At 32.6% G+C, this 17,625-nt stretch overlaps 1 protein-coding gene across 1 annotated transcript in view; it reads left to right on the top strand.

Annotated features, from left to right (window-relative positions):
* Positions 1-8,931: 8,931 nt before the first annotated feature.
* Positions 8,932-17,625, top strand: part of LOC117116699 (neurogenic locus Notch protein-like) — an 11,855-nt gene continuing 3,161 nt past the window's right edge. Inside the window, exons 1-4 of the mRNA XM_033260799.1 lie at positions 8,932-9,346; positions 10,441-10,555; positions 13,917-14,011; positions 16,082-16,207. Coding sequence (XP_033116690.1) covers positions 8,932-9,346; positions 10,441-10,555; positions 13,917-14,011; positions 16,082-16,207 — 751 coding nt within the window. The remainder of the gene's footprint in view (positions 9,347-10,440; positions 10,556-13,916; positions 14,012-16,081; positions 16,208-17,625) is intronic.

Raw genomic sequence — 17,625 nt, forward strand, 5'->3', positions numbered from 1 at the left:
ATTTGCGTTCTGTTATGACAAATGCTCATTTAGATAGCCTCATGATGGTTGGAATACATCGTGATAGGTGAAGCAACCTCGACCATGACAACGTGGTTGACAGATTTGATGCAAAATTTCCAAAATATAGAATGTCACTTTCAAGAATGAGGATTTGAAAATAAATTAGATGGTTACATTGCATACTCTTTGTTTCTTGCTTTATTCAAAAATGTTTTGGTTTTGGATACTGATGTCAACATTAGAAAGCATAGCCTACATGGAGTCATATTATAGTAACTCGATGCCTATCAAATAAGTAATAAAAATTCGCCATAATTCATCAAATATCCGTGGCTTCCAGGGGGCTTCGCCCCTGGACCCCCACCGGGGCCCTACGTGACCCTCCTGTCCCCCAGCCAAGTGAGACTCGATTCGCTCCACTAGCCCCCCCGTCGGGGCCTTTAGCCCCTCCGTTGGGCAGGTCCTGGCGCCACCCCTGATTAGAATATACTTGACCCACAAGTTAAAACTTCAATAAACCGTGGGTGGTTTGTGGTACTGTTTCCAGTCCCCTGTGTGCATAATCGCTTGTGTCTCACAACAACGTAGGCCTAATTCATACTAATTGAATATGTAATGCTGCCTCTCAATTATTTTCTACAGATTAGAGTACGGCCACTCATAAAATTGTGTGTGGATGTGAGTATACGCGGATGGGGTATATGTGAACATTGTCGGCGCCACATGGTTGATAAAATGGGGAAAGAGAATGCAGGCGAAAAGACAATGCCTGCCCAATGATCATAGTTCGCTGGGTGGGGTGGGGGGGGGGGGGGAACCAGTCACTAAAAGTCACCCTGTAGCTATTATGGGTGAGAATATTGATTGATTTCGATGTACTCATGTACCGTAACTAACTTGTTTTAATCAAAAATTTCTGTATTAAAATAAAATCTAAATATAGATTTTTTTTTTTTAGGAGGCTAATTATACTCTACCTACAATTGACAAATACAATACACATCATTTTTTTTTCTGTTGGATAATTAAGAGAATATTGATTGATGATAATTGTGTGTAGGCCTATTTTGTTCTATGGCAACTCGGAAGATTGGAGAAAAATCCTCTTCGTTCTTCTTGTTGCACCACCACTGGTTGTGAGAGTGTGACGGTCACACGCATCAGGCTTACATGAAGCACACAGAGCCTATTGTCCGCAATAGATAATGATAATGTTAAAATATTCCCATATTGGTTTTGTATTAGTTTTTCTAACTAGATGATCATCACGAATTAAAATCGTGGAAAACTAGGCAGGCTAGGTCTAATGATGGCATAATAGGTTCTCGTCGGTCTCGAAAGGAGGCCTTTTTTAAGTTTAAAGCTCTAAATACATAATGTTCTACAATTAATCTAGCGTGGTTTGCGTTACTTAAAATGTGCTATGAAATTGGGGTAGTTGGAGTAACTACGATTTGAGCACGCAGCTTTCTTCCAATGTCTGATCATTATTTAAAGACAAGATCAAATGGACTCGGTGAGTCCTTACAAACGGGTGGTCAAATGTCTTATCAGAGTTTTTCCTCCATTTCAAGACCACATTTTTGAATTGCAAATTTAGGGTGGTCTCAGGGTTCGGTTTGCAATTATAGAGGATCAGCTTTGTGTTAAAAGATTGATTATTGTTACTTGGTTCTCTGAAAAAGCGGTCTCAAATTAGAGGGTCTCTGAATTCAAGAGGTCCTCGAATTGGCAGGCACACTGTATTTAATTCCCAGACGGACCTAGGGGTGACTAAAGCTCGCACCCCGCCCTTTTTTAGATCACATTTAACATAAATAATATACAGCCTGTTTTCGAGGTCCTTTATTTTTAGATAAGGTTGGCTGTAGGTTACAGGCTTTTATTTTTTCTGTATCTGTTATATGTTTTTTCATACTATTGCCAATTATATATTTTTTGCACGTAGTGGCAGTACTAATATCGATCGTTTGAAATACAATCTCCATTAGTTACACTGCAGGCAAGGTTGTTAAACTGAGTCATCTGACACAATTTTGATAATCGATTGAAGACATCGTGCGTTTCCCAACTCTACTCAAAAAACCAAGCCATCTAAGTTACATCGAACTTATTATTTAGCCAACCATGTAATTTGTTTCATTTGTCGTTTAACCAGTTGTTATCAATGTTAGTCGGATTGTTGACTTTAATCATGTTTCAATTGTTTAGAATGAAAAAAAATGTATTATCAAAATTTCATTTGTGCTTACCTATTCAGTAAAAATACTGAAAATCAATGAAAGAGGAGCAATCTGCAACTACATTTCAGATAAAATATTTTGTTAATGTAATTTTCTTTGTTATTATTTAACGAGAGTATCCTTACAGTAGCCCCAGAGATAATGAACCTTTCATATACAACAATATGCCATGTACTTGCAATCTGCAACTACATTTCAGATAAACTATAAACTATGTTAATGCAATTTTGGTTGTTATTATTAGTAGAGTAGACTTTACAGTAGACCTAGAGATAATGTGCCCTTCATATACAATGATAATATGCCTAATAAAAGAAAAAAAACCAGAAAATTTAGCAATGAATCATACACAAATAAAAGTGGTCGGAGAGGATGAGCTTAAAGATAGGCCTAGGTTTATTATAGACAAAATAAAATAATCTACTAAAATATCTGTGATGATGAAACCTTACAAAGAATCAAAACAATAAAAATCAAGACCTTTTATTATCAAAAGATTTTTTTTTCATTGCGGACAGGAAGAATAGTTAGTTCTATTTAATAATCGATATCAGAAAATTCTACCACAATAGGCCTATACCTACTATTGGGGTGGGGGGGGGGTCCGAATAACACTTGTAATATACTTGTCTTCCGTTTATATAAAATGACATCATTTTCTATTCGATATTGACACCGCTATTTTCAATATCACCGATGAACCGCAAATGATATTGTTTTATTTACTGAAAAAATAACAATAGGGGCCTAATTATAATTAACTAAACGCCTCCTAATTTCACTGTAATTGAGGAATTACAACACATAATTGCCGTCAAATGTGTTATTGCCTGATCGTAAAGACCGTATTGATCCCAAACTGGTTAAATGCCTTAAATTTATATAATTATGGCACCTCTTATTTTTGGAGATTTCAGGAATGGAGGGCGATAATAAAAGTAATAGAACATTTTTTTTCTTAAACTTTTTCTCCTGACGGGTCACGTGCGCTAACTGGCAGGCAGTCGGAGTGTTTGCTAAACAAGGTATGATAAAAAAAAAAGTTTTACCTGAATTTTGTGTGATTGAGATGTTGATAAATCTGAGGTTTGTCAAATGAGTTTGATCAGAATTTGGTCAGAGATACTTTTATTGTGGGTGTGAGAAGATCATGTCAAGATTCTGTAGGATATGGGACTCTTTTATAGATGCCCACTGACACAAAGAGTTTTTTCTGCTGATTTCGGAAAATGTATTTTTTTGTCATTGGGTTTACTAAAGATGAGGTGATTCTACCCTTTTCCATTCTTAAAGAGACATCTTTGAACAAAATCGCTACTGGTAGAATATTCCACTGTGAACTTGATTGTTATGTCATACGTCCGGAACTGACGTCCGGCGCATTGATAATATTCCATTGGATCATCCAAACTGAGAAACTGTATACAGTATACCATTTATTTGCGATCCAAATATTCCATCAGTGATTTCGTTGGTTAAACACTAACTGATGTTATACAGATTATAGAATAATTTTCAGTCTATGAATCTATAAATGCACTATTGTTCACTGTTTACACACCTTTCAAGTAAGTCATGTTACTGTTGTTAATCTTTGATTTTTGTTATGGAGCTAGAGTGAATAGACAACAGTTAAGCTTGCCCCAGGAACAAGTTATTTGAACAGTCTAGAATATATTGAATAGTTTTTTTGAAAAGTTATCTTTAATTTTTTTTTTTTTTTTTTTTTGGTCTGATACAATAAACAGGCGTAGGTCTCTCTTTGTTGTCAGACTACACTGAAGGACGTTTTCGAAATTTATTATTTAACGATACAACAGAATGTATTCTGAAGCATTCAAAGCAAATTTAAACTATATTTTGTACTTTGTTCAGCAACGTTATTGTTCTGTTTCAGTGACATCATATATTGTAGGTCTTCTTAACTGTAAGCAGGACAATTAGAGCTTACCGTACGGTACCTCTTATTGTATTTGCCTTATCCTGGTGGTTAGATCTTCGCATACATCCTATAGGCCTCGTGGTCTAGTGGGTTCGAATCCCACTGAGCATTTTTTTTATACAATTACGATTTATATATTACAGTATGTATATATATCGTCATAAATCCGCGTGTGTTCTTGAAATTATATAAAAGGCGTTGAAACAAGGAATTGAAGCAACGAGTCATGTGGACTATAAAACACTTGTTTATTTCAAAAGAAATTTTCGACCAATCCTCTGGTCTTCTTCAGCCTACAAAACTAAATGACCATTTATATCGTTTTTTAAAGAAATTGTTTACATCTAATCCCTCATATCCATGTATAATCTTAAAGGTTTCAATAAGGTCTCCTCTCATTCTTCTCTGTTGTTAGTCCAAGATTGCACAACCTGGTACGTACCTGACGTACCACTTACGAATTTTTTCAGCTCTACGTTTCAATAAAAGGAAGAATAGCTTTTACTTTTCATGTTTCCATATTATATTTTTCATTGCCTGGAATTAAGCACTCTATAATCGATTAAATTAGTCATCTAATCCGTTAAAATGCCGTAGCTTCCGGCCTTTCCCTCCGGCTTCCACCTGGGATCTTCTTCCTCGACCCCGCTGGGGCCCTAGGTTTCCCCCAGACCCCCAGCCGATGGGCCCGGGCGGCAAAGTGGCCCCGGGACCTACGGCCGCTCTCTGCGGCCCTGGGTGATGGTACGGTAACGAATACCAATACCGAATATATCACTGTCTTAGACTTGTTCGTCTATATCTCATTAATCGTTCCAGAGTTTTTAGTCAGCATCATTTTTGTGTCTTGAAAAATCAGTTGTACAACATAAAAAAATTTCCTTCCGGATACTGGGTATGATTAGAAGGAAACATCTTAACCACCAAGCTAAATGTCGACACAGGTCTATGGATGAATGCACATGAATGGTTATGCTTAATATAACCAGAGGTGGATCCAGTAGAGGTACGGGGGAACGTGCCCCCGTTTTGCCACTAAATTTTAAAAATGTCAATGCATATTAATGTTATGTGCTACTCCCTTATCTATTCTGATACTGTTGTGCACCCCACCCCCGTCCCGGTCTGGGTCCGACCCTGATATCTCAAGTAGGTTTTCTTTCCTATATATTTGCGAAATAGTTTGACTAACCAAGCTTTTTTTTATTTTTATTATTTAGATTTCATACCGACGCCCTTCATTTCTTGTTCAAACTACTTGAACTGTGACAAGACTTGGATGTATTACACCAATGAATTTGCGTTGTTAGTAGTTCACACCCGAATCTAAAGCAAGCACCACACAAGTTTGCTACAGGATAGAACCTGAACTTTCATTAAACACTCAAGAATATAAAAGATAATCTACCGCTACCTTCTAGATGAAATTGAATTGCTTTTAGCAAAAAGTGCGACATGAGATCGCAGCCAACGCATTTCCTACGTGGATGTACGCTCATCACAGTACTCTTTTTGGGATTTTATGTCAGAAGCAGTAAGTAAAATTTTGAATAAATAATTAGTACCAATAATGTTGGTATGTATCTGTATTTCTATTAATATGATATTTATTTATTTATTTATTTAAAATTTCGTCACGATATGTATAAATACATATTGACCAGGGGCGTGACTAGAGATGACATGGGCTAAAGCCCAACACAACAAGTGGTCATCTCTAAACTCCTAGCCAACAACAATAGGATAAAATATATAAAAAGCATATAATATATGGAAAAAATACGGAAAACAATTTAAACATTCAAAGAATCAATAAAATAATAAGAAATACAGTCAACTTGTGATCGGATGTCAGGAGGAACAGTGTTCCAGAGTTTGGCTCCTTCGACAGATTTCTGGATGTTCTCAAGCTGCTCAACATGTGACCTCCGTCGGTACCCAAACTGAACAGCAATATTCTAAAACAGGTAAAACAAGATTTATACAAACGCAAAAAGAAAAGTGAACCTTGGCCAACATAAATACGGGAAATAAAACCAAGCGATCCAGAGGCTCTGGAACAGACATTATGTATATGAGTTCTAAATGTGAGATCAGATGAGACATGAACCCCGAGTAATTCAGCTTCATGGACAAGTTAAATTCTGGAGTTATAAATTAAATAATTTGGCAATGAATATAATTATGTTTTATTATGCTGTAGAGGTATTTTACATTATGCGCTATATAAATTGATAATTATTATTATTATTATTATTATTATTATTATTATTATTATTATTATTATTATAATATTATTATTATTATTATAATATTATTATTATTATTATGTAATATCTTATTATAATTAATTATTGAAATAGGTATAGTTATTTGTTCATATAAATGAATTCAAATTTGAAAGTCGAAGCTGATTGTGTATTGCACTTAATAAGATAAGATAAGATAAGCTTTATTGGTCTATTTAAATATAAAATTACATAAACAGAAATGTTTCTTGAATCTGGCATAAGCACGTCAACACCAACAAACATCAGATTACAGAAGCAAAGAAATTGTAACGCATCTACTCATTACATAATTTAAATATTATATATAAAAATATTTTAAACATTAAATATTAATTAAAATAATAGTTATTACGAAAAAATTCATTTACAACAAATTAAATTGAATATTAATTAAAATTATGATTATTTTACGAACAATTTTATTTACAATAAATTGAAAAGAATTCAATATAAAAAATATCAATTGCAGTTCAAATATATATCAAAAATTTAAAAATTGCACATGAATACAAGACAACTCTAACAATTACATACATACATACACACATACACACAAAAATACACCAGGTACATAAAAAGAACTCGTGCAAGTCAAGAATCAATTATAATTATAAACTACAAAAATTAAAGCACAATATATACAAAAACAACAACACCAAAAGCGATAACATAAAAAACATAAATAAACTTGACTAGCATACAATGGCGGGGTGAGTTTTCAAGTCCAATCATAAACATCCAGGATATTATTATTTATTTTAATTTCAATGAAGATAACTATCGTTTGACATTCAAGTTGTAAAAATGAATTCCATTGGGTATTCATTTATAATAGTAACTTTGGTATGGTGGGCACAATATGTTTTTCTCAAAAATGTTTTATCATCTTTCTTTCTCACCAGTGATGGTGTAACTCCATACCAAATTCATTTCCATGTGATGTAATAATATTATTACACAATACCTTGTGAGTAAAAACGTGTCCTAATGGAAAAATCCTCGGTGTATTACCACTTTTCCACATAGTTGGTAGAGCATCCGAACGGTAATCGGAAATCTTGAGTTGAAATCTCGATGGGGAGAGTACGATTTGCTCAGTGAATTATTATCTTTATTACATTTTAAAAACCAATAAACATAACATCAAGTTCTATAAAAACAAAACAAAAAAATGTCATAAAATGGCATAGGCTATTATAGATAAAATATGCATTAAAAAACAATTTAAATAGGCCTTTGATTAATAAAAAAAAATAGCTATTGATTGATTGATTGATCGATTGATTGGCACGCCTAGAATATCTATGTATTACCGTTTAACATAATATAATATATCTACTACTACTTTAATGCATGACATAATGTGGTTAGGCTCATCATTATGTACAATTTTACTCAACCGAAGCAGCATAAATACTACGTTTCTCTATGTTTATTTTCCCTTATCCTATACCTAAGCATAATTTTGCTGGATTATTTCGGGTTTTCCCAGTCTGTGCACTAATATCTCTTTACCTATTGTCCTGTTTCTTTTAATAGGGTAGCCTTCTCAGTAAAATACTGCACATACGGCACATTTTTACAAGACGAAGGCCTGATTTTGATATTTCCCCCTGATTTCGAACATCCACCTTAGCCTAATGAGCCACACTAAATAATTTTTAACTTTACAGTTTAAAAGTACCGTACTTGACCAAACATGATTAATATCGCGAAGTACATAGGGCCTATTACCAAATATGCCTTGATTGTTTAACATGATTTCCTGATCTTGTTGTTTTTTCTGATGCATCTATTTTTCACTTTCGTCTTATATTTATATGTATTTGTATTGGTTTAACTGTTGTTCTTTTGTATGGAAATGAAATTCCGAAATAAAAGATGAATGAATAGCCTATATTACTTCATTTGCGGTTATAAAGTGTTCACTGGATTTCGCCACTACATGTGAACCGCATTACTCGCGCGGCCTTGTAATACATAGGCCTATTATTATGTACGTCCATAGGCCTACTAGAGGCCTATATTATATACTGGTAATACTATTATTCTTTTATAAAAATGAATAAATTTACAACGCTTGCAGGGTCTATAGATGATAGTGATTTAGGAATCTTGGCGGCGGCTTAATTTCGTTAAAAAATAATATTCCCAATATTCAAAAATATTTTAACTTTAGCTTGATTGATTTACTGAAGGAATCTAGGGTGTTCACAATACTAATGTTGGGCTAAAACAAGCAGTTAAGCGACGAAATGAATGCTGCGTGTTTATGGCGCGTCGCAAAAACGGTTTAAGGCCTGTTTATACTTCAACGATAACGATAAAAAAAGCTAAAAAGCAATTGTTCATATAGAAAATCAAAAGAAATAAGAGAAGTTTTTACACTAGAACGATTCAATAACGATTTATCAGTTATGCGATAACAACATATTTTGACAAATCAAATCAGATGACGTCGTTCGCACAAGCTGTTGCTAAGCAACAGCCTGTTAACTCTCTTACGAAAACAAAGCGAAAGGGAAATCCCCTGGTTCCGACTGAGGGCGTTAATCGCAAGCATGTTGCTTCTGCGTCGGTACTACGTGAGAATGCGGATAATTCACGAACTGTGTTAAATTATAGGCCAAGTAATGAAATTCGTGTTGATATGTTTGAAGATGATGAAGGATTCCGGTTCCAGCGTAACTCGCAGAGTCGACGTAAAAATAAACGTGGAACTGGAAAAAATATTGCTCTTAAGGGTAGAACACCTCCTCCGTGTAAATTCTACTTGGGTAACATGTCTCCTGATACTAGCACTGAGGATGTTAAAAATCATCTAAAAGTATCCAAGGACATTGTAGCTGATGTATCATCTTTGCCCTGTAAAGTTACGGGCTGTGCTTCTTTTATGATTAAGTCTGATGCAGTGCATATTAATGATATTTATGATAGAGATTTATGGCTACTTAATGCTACAATTAGACGGTATTATGATACTAGTTTCATTAAACATGATGATGATGGGGGATGGGCCTAATGATAATAATAATAATAATAATAATAATAATAATAATAATAATAATAATAATAATAATAATAGTAAGTCATTGTCACGGTTGAGGTGTGTTTCCTACAACTGCAAATCACGCAAAAAAGAGATTTATGATTTATTTAATGATATTGTAGCTATTCAACACTGGCTTACTGATGACGAATTGTTTATACTTAAGTCATTTCATGCTGACTTTGACTGCATTAGTGTCTCGTCGGTTTGCAGTTCTGACGGAATACTGTTGGGTCGCCCTTTTGGTGGAGTGGCCATCTTTTATAGAAAAATGTTATCAAATTTTATTTGTAAGGTAGATATAAATGATAAAAGATTGGTTGCAATTACAGTAGGAAACAGTGATAATTTGTCCCTCCTTATTAATGCTTATCTCCCCTATGACAATAATGCCGATAACTTAATTGAGTTTATTGATTATCTAGGTAAAATCCAAACGACTATCAACGAATTTCATAGCAACAAAGTTTGGCTTACTAATGATGAATTGTTTATACTTAAGTCATTTCATGATGACTTTGATTGCATTAGTGTCTCGTCGTTTTGCAGTTCTGACGGAATACTGTTGGGTCGCCCTTTTGGTGGAGTGGCCATCTTTTATAGAAAAACGTTATCAAATTTTATTTGTAAGGTAGATCTAAATGATAAAAGATTGGTTGCAATTACAGTAGGAAACATTGATAATTTGTCCCTCCTTATTAATGCTTATCTCCCCTATGACAACAATGCCGATAATTTAATTGAGTTTATTGATTATCTAGGTAAAATCCAAACGACTATCAACGAATTTCATAGCAACAAAGTTGTAGTTTGTGGTGACTTTAATGCTGATATCAAAAAGAAATTGGGTAAAAGAACTTTTAAATTTTGTTTCTGAAAATGATTTAGTATTATCATATTTATCTTATTTAGGTGTTGATTCAGATAACTTTACATTCTTGAGTGAATCGCATGGAACCACAAGTTGGTTAGATCACATCATCTGTACTCATGGAGCTAATGCATGTGTGACTAATGTTGATATAGCGTACGATGTTCTGGGATCTGACCATTTTCCTTTATTGTTTGAATACTCTATTAATCTACAGTTTAAATGTCCTGATAATGACAGTAAATCTAGACATGAATATGTAAATTGGAGTAAGGTAAATGCTAATGATATTGACTCATATTCTTTCTTCACTGAATCTCTACTTAGTAATTTTAAAATATGCCCAGATTTGTTATCTTGTAATAATGTTAACTGTAAAAATGAACGTCATCGTTTTGCTATCGATGACCTTTACAACAATATTGTTACTTGCATCTAGTGATTGTCTGAAACCTTAAGATCATATAATATTGTAACGGGTTGGAATGATTATGTTTCCGATTTATATTGTATTGCTCGTGAAGCCTTCCTTCTTTAGAGAACCAATGGTAAATCTAGAGATGGGCCACTGTTCCACTCTATGAGAATGTCTCGATCTCGTTTTAAGTTAGCGTTACGCACGTGTAAGAATAATGATGAACAACTTAGGGCTGATAAGTGGGCTCAGTCACTCAGTGACAATTAGGATTACCATGGCTTTTGGGAAGGTGTTAAATGTATTAATGACTCAAGGTCTAATGTATCTGAGGTTATTGATAATGTTAGTGGTGAGAATAACATATGTAATCATTGGGCTAAATATTTTGGGAATTTGTTTAACTGTGTAGATAACACGACTAATAAAGCTTTCGTGGAAGGAGCATTAGAATACTGCTTACCTATTGGTATAAATGTTACCCCCGATATTGTTTTTAATTGTATAAATAAACTATCCATAGGGAAATCACCTGGCTTTGATGGATTAGGCGGAGAACATCTTATTTATTTATTTATTTATTCTGTCTTTCTACTGCATGCACTTTCAGTACTTGTGTACTCTTTTTCAAAGTGGTACAGTTTCATAAAATACAAAAGTTCAAAGAAAAGTAATTAAAAAACATACATATATATAAATAGATATCATAATAAAAGTGATTAAGAATTAAAAGAGTTTTTAAAAAATATAATAGACATGTTCATGAAATTTGTTGTTGTTTTGTGTGGAAGTTCATTCCACAACTTTGTTGAACGATACAAAAAAGTTCTCTTGCCTTGACAGTTATTCCACTGTGGTACAAAAACGTTATTATGAGATTGACTACTTGTACATTTTGAATGGGATTCGATATTAAATTTAAATTTAGATGATAAATAAGATGGCGCATACCCTTTTAAACATTTAAAAGTCATTAAGGCTATCTGTTCATTCCACCTTACATGTAGTCGTTTCCATGCAAGTGAACTTAACATATCAACAGACAAAACAATGCTACATAATCTGTTCATTCGAACTTGTAAACAATTAGAATATTGAACATTACAATTTGACCAGACACAACAACAATAATCAAAAAGAGGTAATACTAAGGACTTAGCAAGCATTTTAAGAGTATGGGGTGGAAGTAGGTATTTTATACGGCTGATGACACCAATACGCTTAGACAAATTTGAAGATAATTTATTTATGTGGTCTTTCCAAGTTAGTACAGGATCAAAAGTTACACCTAAGTATTTAAAAGAATCAACTCTTTCAATAATATCACCATTCAAATTAAGTGAAATATCTTTAAATTTAGGAAGAATGTAGTTTGGCTTGTCTTTGTCATATTTGTTCTTCCTCATCTTTAAATTTTAATGTTCATAGTATAGCAGGCCTATCCATGAAAAAAAAATTTGTCTCTTCCCTGTGAAACTAGTATAATACATTAAAAATGTTACTTGAAATTAGGGACCCAAAATAGATCCTTGTGGTACACCAATATTGAGATTCATGAGATTAGACTGACTGGAGTTAATAAAAACCGCTTGTGATCTGTCATATATGATATGTAATTCCATAATAATTTAGCTTTTTAGTAGTCCATGATCAACTGTATCAAACGCTTTCTTGAGATCCAGAAATATAGCAGCACTTGCTTTACTATTGTTAAAATTATTTAGTGTGAAGTCGGACATATCTATTAGTGTTGTGTTGGTAGAATGGTTCTTTCTGAATCCTGATTGACATGAGTTGATTAAGTTGTTAGTAGTCAAATAATTATACAGTTGATCATGAACTGCTCTTTCTATTAATTTTGAAACTATTGGCAAAACAGAGATTGGTCTATAATTACTTGATACGGTGCTCTGCTGCTATGGTTAAGGGTGTATGTTATCCGTTTTCCCTTAAGGAAAACGGTTGGGTGGGCGCGATAAGATAAATGGAAAATATTTTATTTACGATAGATTTCTATAGGAAATAATTGCTTGGTTCAGCTTTATCACCATCTTTGTAAATTGGGGTTACTTTGGCTTTTTTCCATTCTGAGGGGAAGGCTGAAGAAAACAAAGATAAATTACATATATTTATGTAAAATGCAAGAGAATCACAAATCACTGGTGCCGCCAGTTTCAATAATTTACAATCAAGTTCATCAAAACCTGAAGCCTTATTGCAAGAAAGTTTACAAATTTCATCAAATATATAATCAGGTGTTATAAGATCAAATTCAAATTTACTGTTAATTTTAACTTTAAAATCAGAGTTAGTACTAGAGGGATTATTTGAAATTTTAGAGGTAAGTTTATTACCAATTGAGGTAAAGTGCTCATTTAATTTATTTGCTGTATCGACTTTATCACAAGATGTATAGCCATCTTTTTTATATACTTTACCTACTCTGACTACATTTTTAGGGATTAGATTAAGTATGCTAGTAAGCGACTCAGTGTACTATTGAGTATATGCTTCAATTCTATGCTGATTCATGGTCATGTAAATTTAGATCTGGTTAAAGTAATTCTTGTTCCGATAGTTAAGAGTAAATCAGGAGATATTACTAGTAAGAATAATTACAGGCCTATTGCTCTAGCATCTGTAATATCTAAGGTGTTTGAATCGATTTTAATAAGTCTCTGTGGTAACACACTAGAATCTAGTGATTACCAATTTGCTTTTAAAGCTAAGCATTCTACCGACACATGTATATTTGTCCTAAAACATATCATAGACTACTATAATAGGAACGGGAGCCCTGTATTTGCTTGTTTTCTCGACGCCAGCAAAGCTTTTGATCGGGTGAATCACTGGTCTCTTTATAAAGAGCTTATAGAGAATGGTACTAATCGTTGTGTTGTTAAACTAATTAAATCGTGGTATGAAAACCAAAGGTTTGTGATCCGTTGGGGTAATTCTATCTCTACCTCGTTTAAAGTTTCTAATGGTGTTAGACAGGGCGGGGTTATGTCTCCTCTCCTTTACAACATTTATATTGGTAGGCCCTAACCTTAATTTTAAGTTAAGCACATTTAATCAGGGTTGTCAATGTGCGAATATTAGATTAAATCATCTTAGTTACGCCGACGATCTTGTTTTGCTTGCTCCTTTGGTTGCAGGACTCCACCAATTGGTTCACGTCTGTGAAAATTTTGCTAGTGAGTATGATATTTTATTTAATGACAAGAAATCGTTCTGTATGCGATTTTGTCCCCGTACGTGTAAATTGGAAGGTAAATCCATAACGAAACTTTTTGGTAAAGAACTTGCATATGTTGAGAAAAACTCTTATCTTGGTCACATTCTTACATGTGATAGTTGTGATGAGGCTGATATTCAAAGACAGTATAGGTCTCTGTGTATTAGAAGCAACTCTCTTATTCTTAAATTTATGAAATGCTCTAAAGATGTTAAATGCTGTCCCTTTCAATCATATTGTATCAATTTGTATTGTGCTGCTTTATGGTGTGATTACCGTCAAAAAACATTAGATCTCTTAATATATGCTACAACAATGCATTGCGTCGAATTTTGAATGTTCCTAGAAACAGCAGTGCTAGCATAATGTTTGTCGACCACGGCGTCCCATCTTTTAATGAATACATGCGAAAATCAGTTTACTGCAGCTTTATGCAGCGTATGCGAGATTCTAAAAGGTATAACAGATGGAGTGGTATTCTGTATGCATAAGTATTATATATACGCAATACTCATTTTTTCATATATATGTATTATTTACTTTTTTCTATTGCGATAGAAAATACAGTTTAGTTGTTAGGGATTTTTGTTTGTTGTTATTATTATATGCTTGAACCGATTATAGATATGTTTATGCACTTTCCGAAATAAAGAATGAAATGAATGAAATAATCATTATCGTTGAAGTATAAACAGGCCTTTAGTATTGTTGTCATGAAAAGATGGGGAGATTCATAATGTATACATATCACTGGTATCGGTATTAAAACGCACATCACAGGGCAATAAAACCAATGCAGTGGACATACCCATGCAAAAAGCGGACTACGAAACTATAGTATTTGGCAGAGGAAATAAAAGTAATATCCCATTGCCAGCAACGAGTTTACACAATATTTTAATGATAATGCTACTTGATAGAATTTCTAAAAGGCAAGTACATGTAGGCATGACACTTTTTATGACAAACGGGATATAATTTAAAGAGGCAATAAACGCGTTAAAGACGTTTTACTGTAGATCCGATCATGTCCGATACAATAACATTGGATTGATGAACTGAAATAGCTTTCATTAAAGTTACTTAAGCGTAAAATACAGAATGAGATTAAGTGAGTTTCACGCATACGCCCACTATTCAAAGTTTGTCATGCCACTGTATATGGTAAATGAAAGCACGGGTTTGCTGAGCTAAAACACTATTTTATTCCTCCATGGTTGTACCATGGAGTAAATAGTTTAAAAGATATACAGAACAGCGAGACGCGGAAATAAAAGGCAAAAAAAAAAAAAGCTACGATTGGTTAATAAGAGAGGCCTATGTTACTGCTATTTTCTAGCATAATAATTATCATAGCACTGTAAAGTGTAGCCGTTTTGGTGTTTAATCTAATTAATTATTTTAATAAACAATTATCAGTAATTAATAGGTCTAATAATATGTACCGTATATAATACAATAATGTAGGTTAAAAAAAACACAAATAGTGAGGTTTAAAATTTATAATTATATAATAGGCCTAGTATTAATAATGAAAATTTAGCCTACATGGTCCATTTTCCACACCCCCGCACTCCAATGGCTAACCTGGATACGGCCTTGGCTCCAGACAGCGTTTTTGAACTGGGGAAGGGGTAGGTGGGGAACAAATATTATCGCAAATATAGAAGTTTATGAATCTGAATAGTAATTTCCATTGCATAATTGTTAATTATACTTTTACAGTAGGCCAATCACTTGTACTTTATTATTATAATTTATTAACATTGAATTTTGATACAAGAATGTCATTGAGCTCATTCTTCTATTCGTTTAATATATTAGTTATTACATAATATTTTATTATGCATATACTTAGCCTTTAGCCTACTGTTACACCGATATGAGTTCTGAACGGCTGCAGTAGCCGATAATGAAAAGGAGAATAAAAGGTGAAATTGAAATTACGGTATAATTTCTTCCAGATTTGTACAGTAAATCATAAACATTTCTTCCTTACTCCAATTAATGTATGATTATTTTTTACTAGTTGTTGCCCAATCCAATCCTTGTAGCGCTATCCCATGCAACAATGGGTTTTGTACCCAGGTAAATGATACCGAATACACTTGCGATTGCCGTGGGACAGGATTTGTTGGAACAAACTGTGAAATTGGTAAGACTGATACACTATATTCATATATTATATATATATATTCATTATATATATATAATATATATGTGTATATATACGCCTATATATGTACATATACATATATATAATATATATAATTATTATAATTATTATTATAACTATACTAAAAATTATAAACTAATTATTATATATTTATCGTCACTATTTCCATGAACCGACAAATAGATTGCGATTGAAAAATTAATACTTTTTGATGCCAATTTCCGACCTGAAAAATTCGTTGCAGGATTCTTGTATTTATTAATTAAAATATATTAATAAATTGTAGTTATAGGTCACAATGTTTATATCGATCTATTAATTATTTAGTAATTAACTAATTTAACATGTTAATTAAGATATATTAATTAAGATATATTCATTAAGATATATTCATTAAGATATTCATAAATTCATGTGAAAATTGTTTACATAATTGCAGTTTATTTGTACGGCATTTCAACGGATATTTGTCACCTCATGTGGTACATCTTGAGCTATGCTTACCAAAAATGCGGTAAACTCGTGATAATACGTAGCATTTGCTTTTGTTTTGTTTTACATTTACATCCAATGTTAGGCCCACTGAATTGTTTAATGCTTCAATAATTGAAACCATAAATTATTTGGTTTACATATAATTTACAATGAAACTAATAATTTATAAGATTATTTTTTTGAAACAGAATAAAATAGGTAACATTTTATTGAAAAAAAAAAAATTTACATTGACGATGTAAGTTGATTTAATATGCTGAATCATTATTAATGGTACGTACCTATTATATTTCTATAAATTATTCAAAAAATATCTCATTAATCACACTATCGTAAATAGGCCTATTGAGGTATTATTAATTCTTAATTAAAGCATTATTCGAGCACCTTCATATTATTATTATTATTATTATCATTATTATTATTTTATATATTATTTATCAACCACATTAACATTGAATATATGAATTAGCCTATGTGCATAAAATTATCACAGAAAATAAAATTATTTTTTTAAACAGAATCAAATAAATAACATTTTTATTTAAAAGGAGGTTTAACATGGACGTAATTTTATTTAATATGCCGATTATTATTATCTCATTAATTAAACCGTCGTAAAATTATTATTATTATTATTATTATTAATAAATAATAAATACATCAATATCTGACGTCAGCCAAGAAGTTATTTAGCCTTTCTCAAACAAAGCTGCATGTTTAACTAACAAAGAAAGACAAATGATATACGTAATTATAATGCGCCTTTGGAAAAATATATTTCTTCACAATGAAATACTTCTATGCAACAAATTCCATTCACTCACCAAATTGTCTACTTATATCATAAACCTCTACATAAATATCTTCATAATTACAGTACAAAATATTTCAAAAAGTTA

The sequence above is a fragment of the Anneissia japonica genome, unplaced genomic scaffold (assembly GCF_011630105.1).
Source record: "Anneissia japonica isolate Jap-2015-1 unplaced genomic scaffold, ASM1163010v1 scaffold2284_len378405_cov197, whole genome shotgun sequence".
NCBI classification, from domain to species: domain Eukaryota; kingdom Metazoa; phylum Echinodermata; class Crinoidea; order Comatulida; family Comatulidae; genus Anneissia; species Anneissia japonica.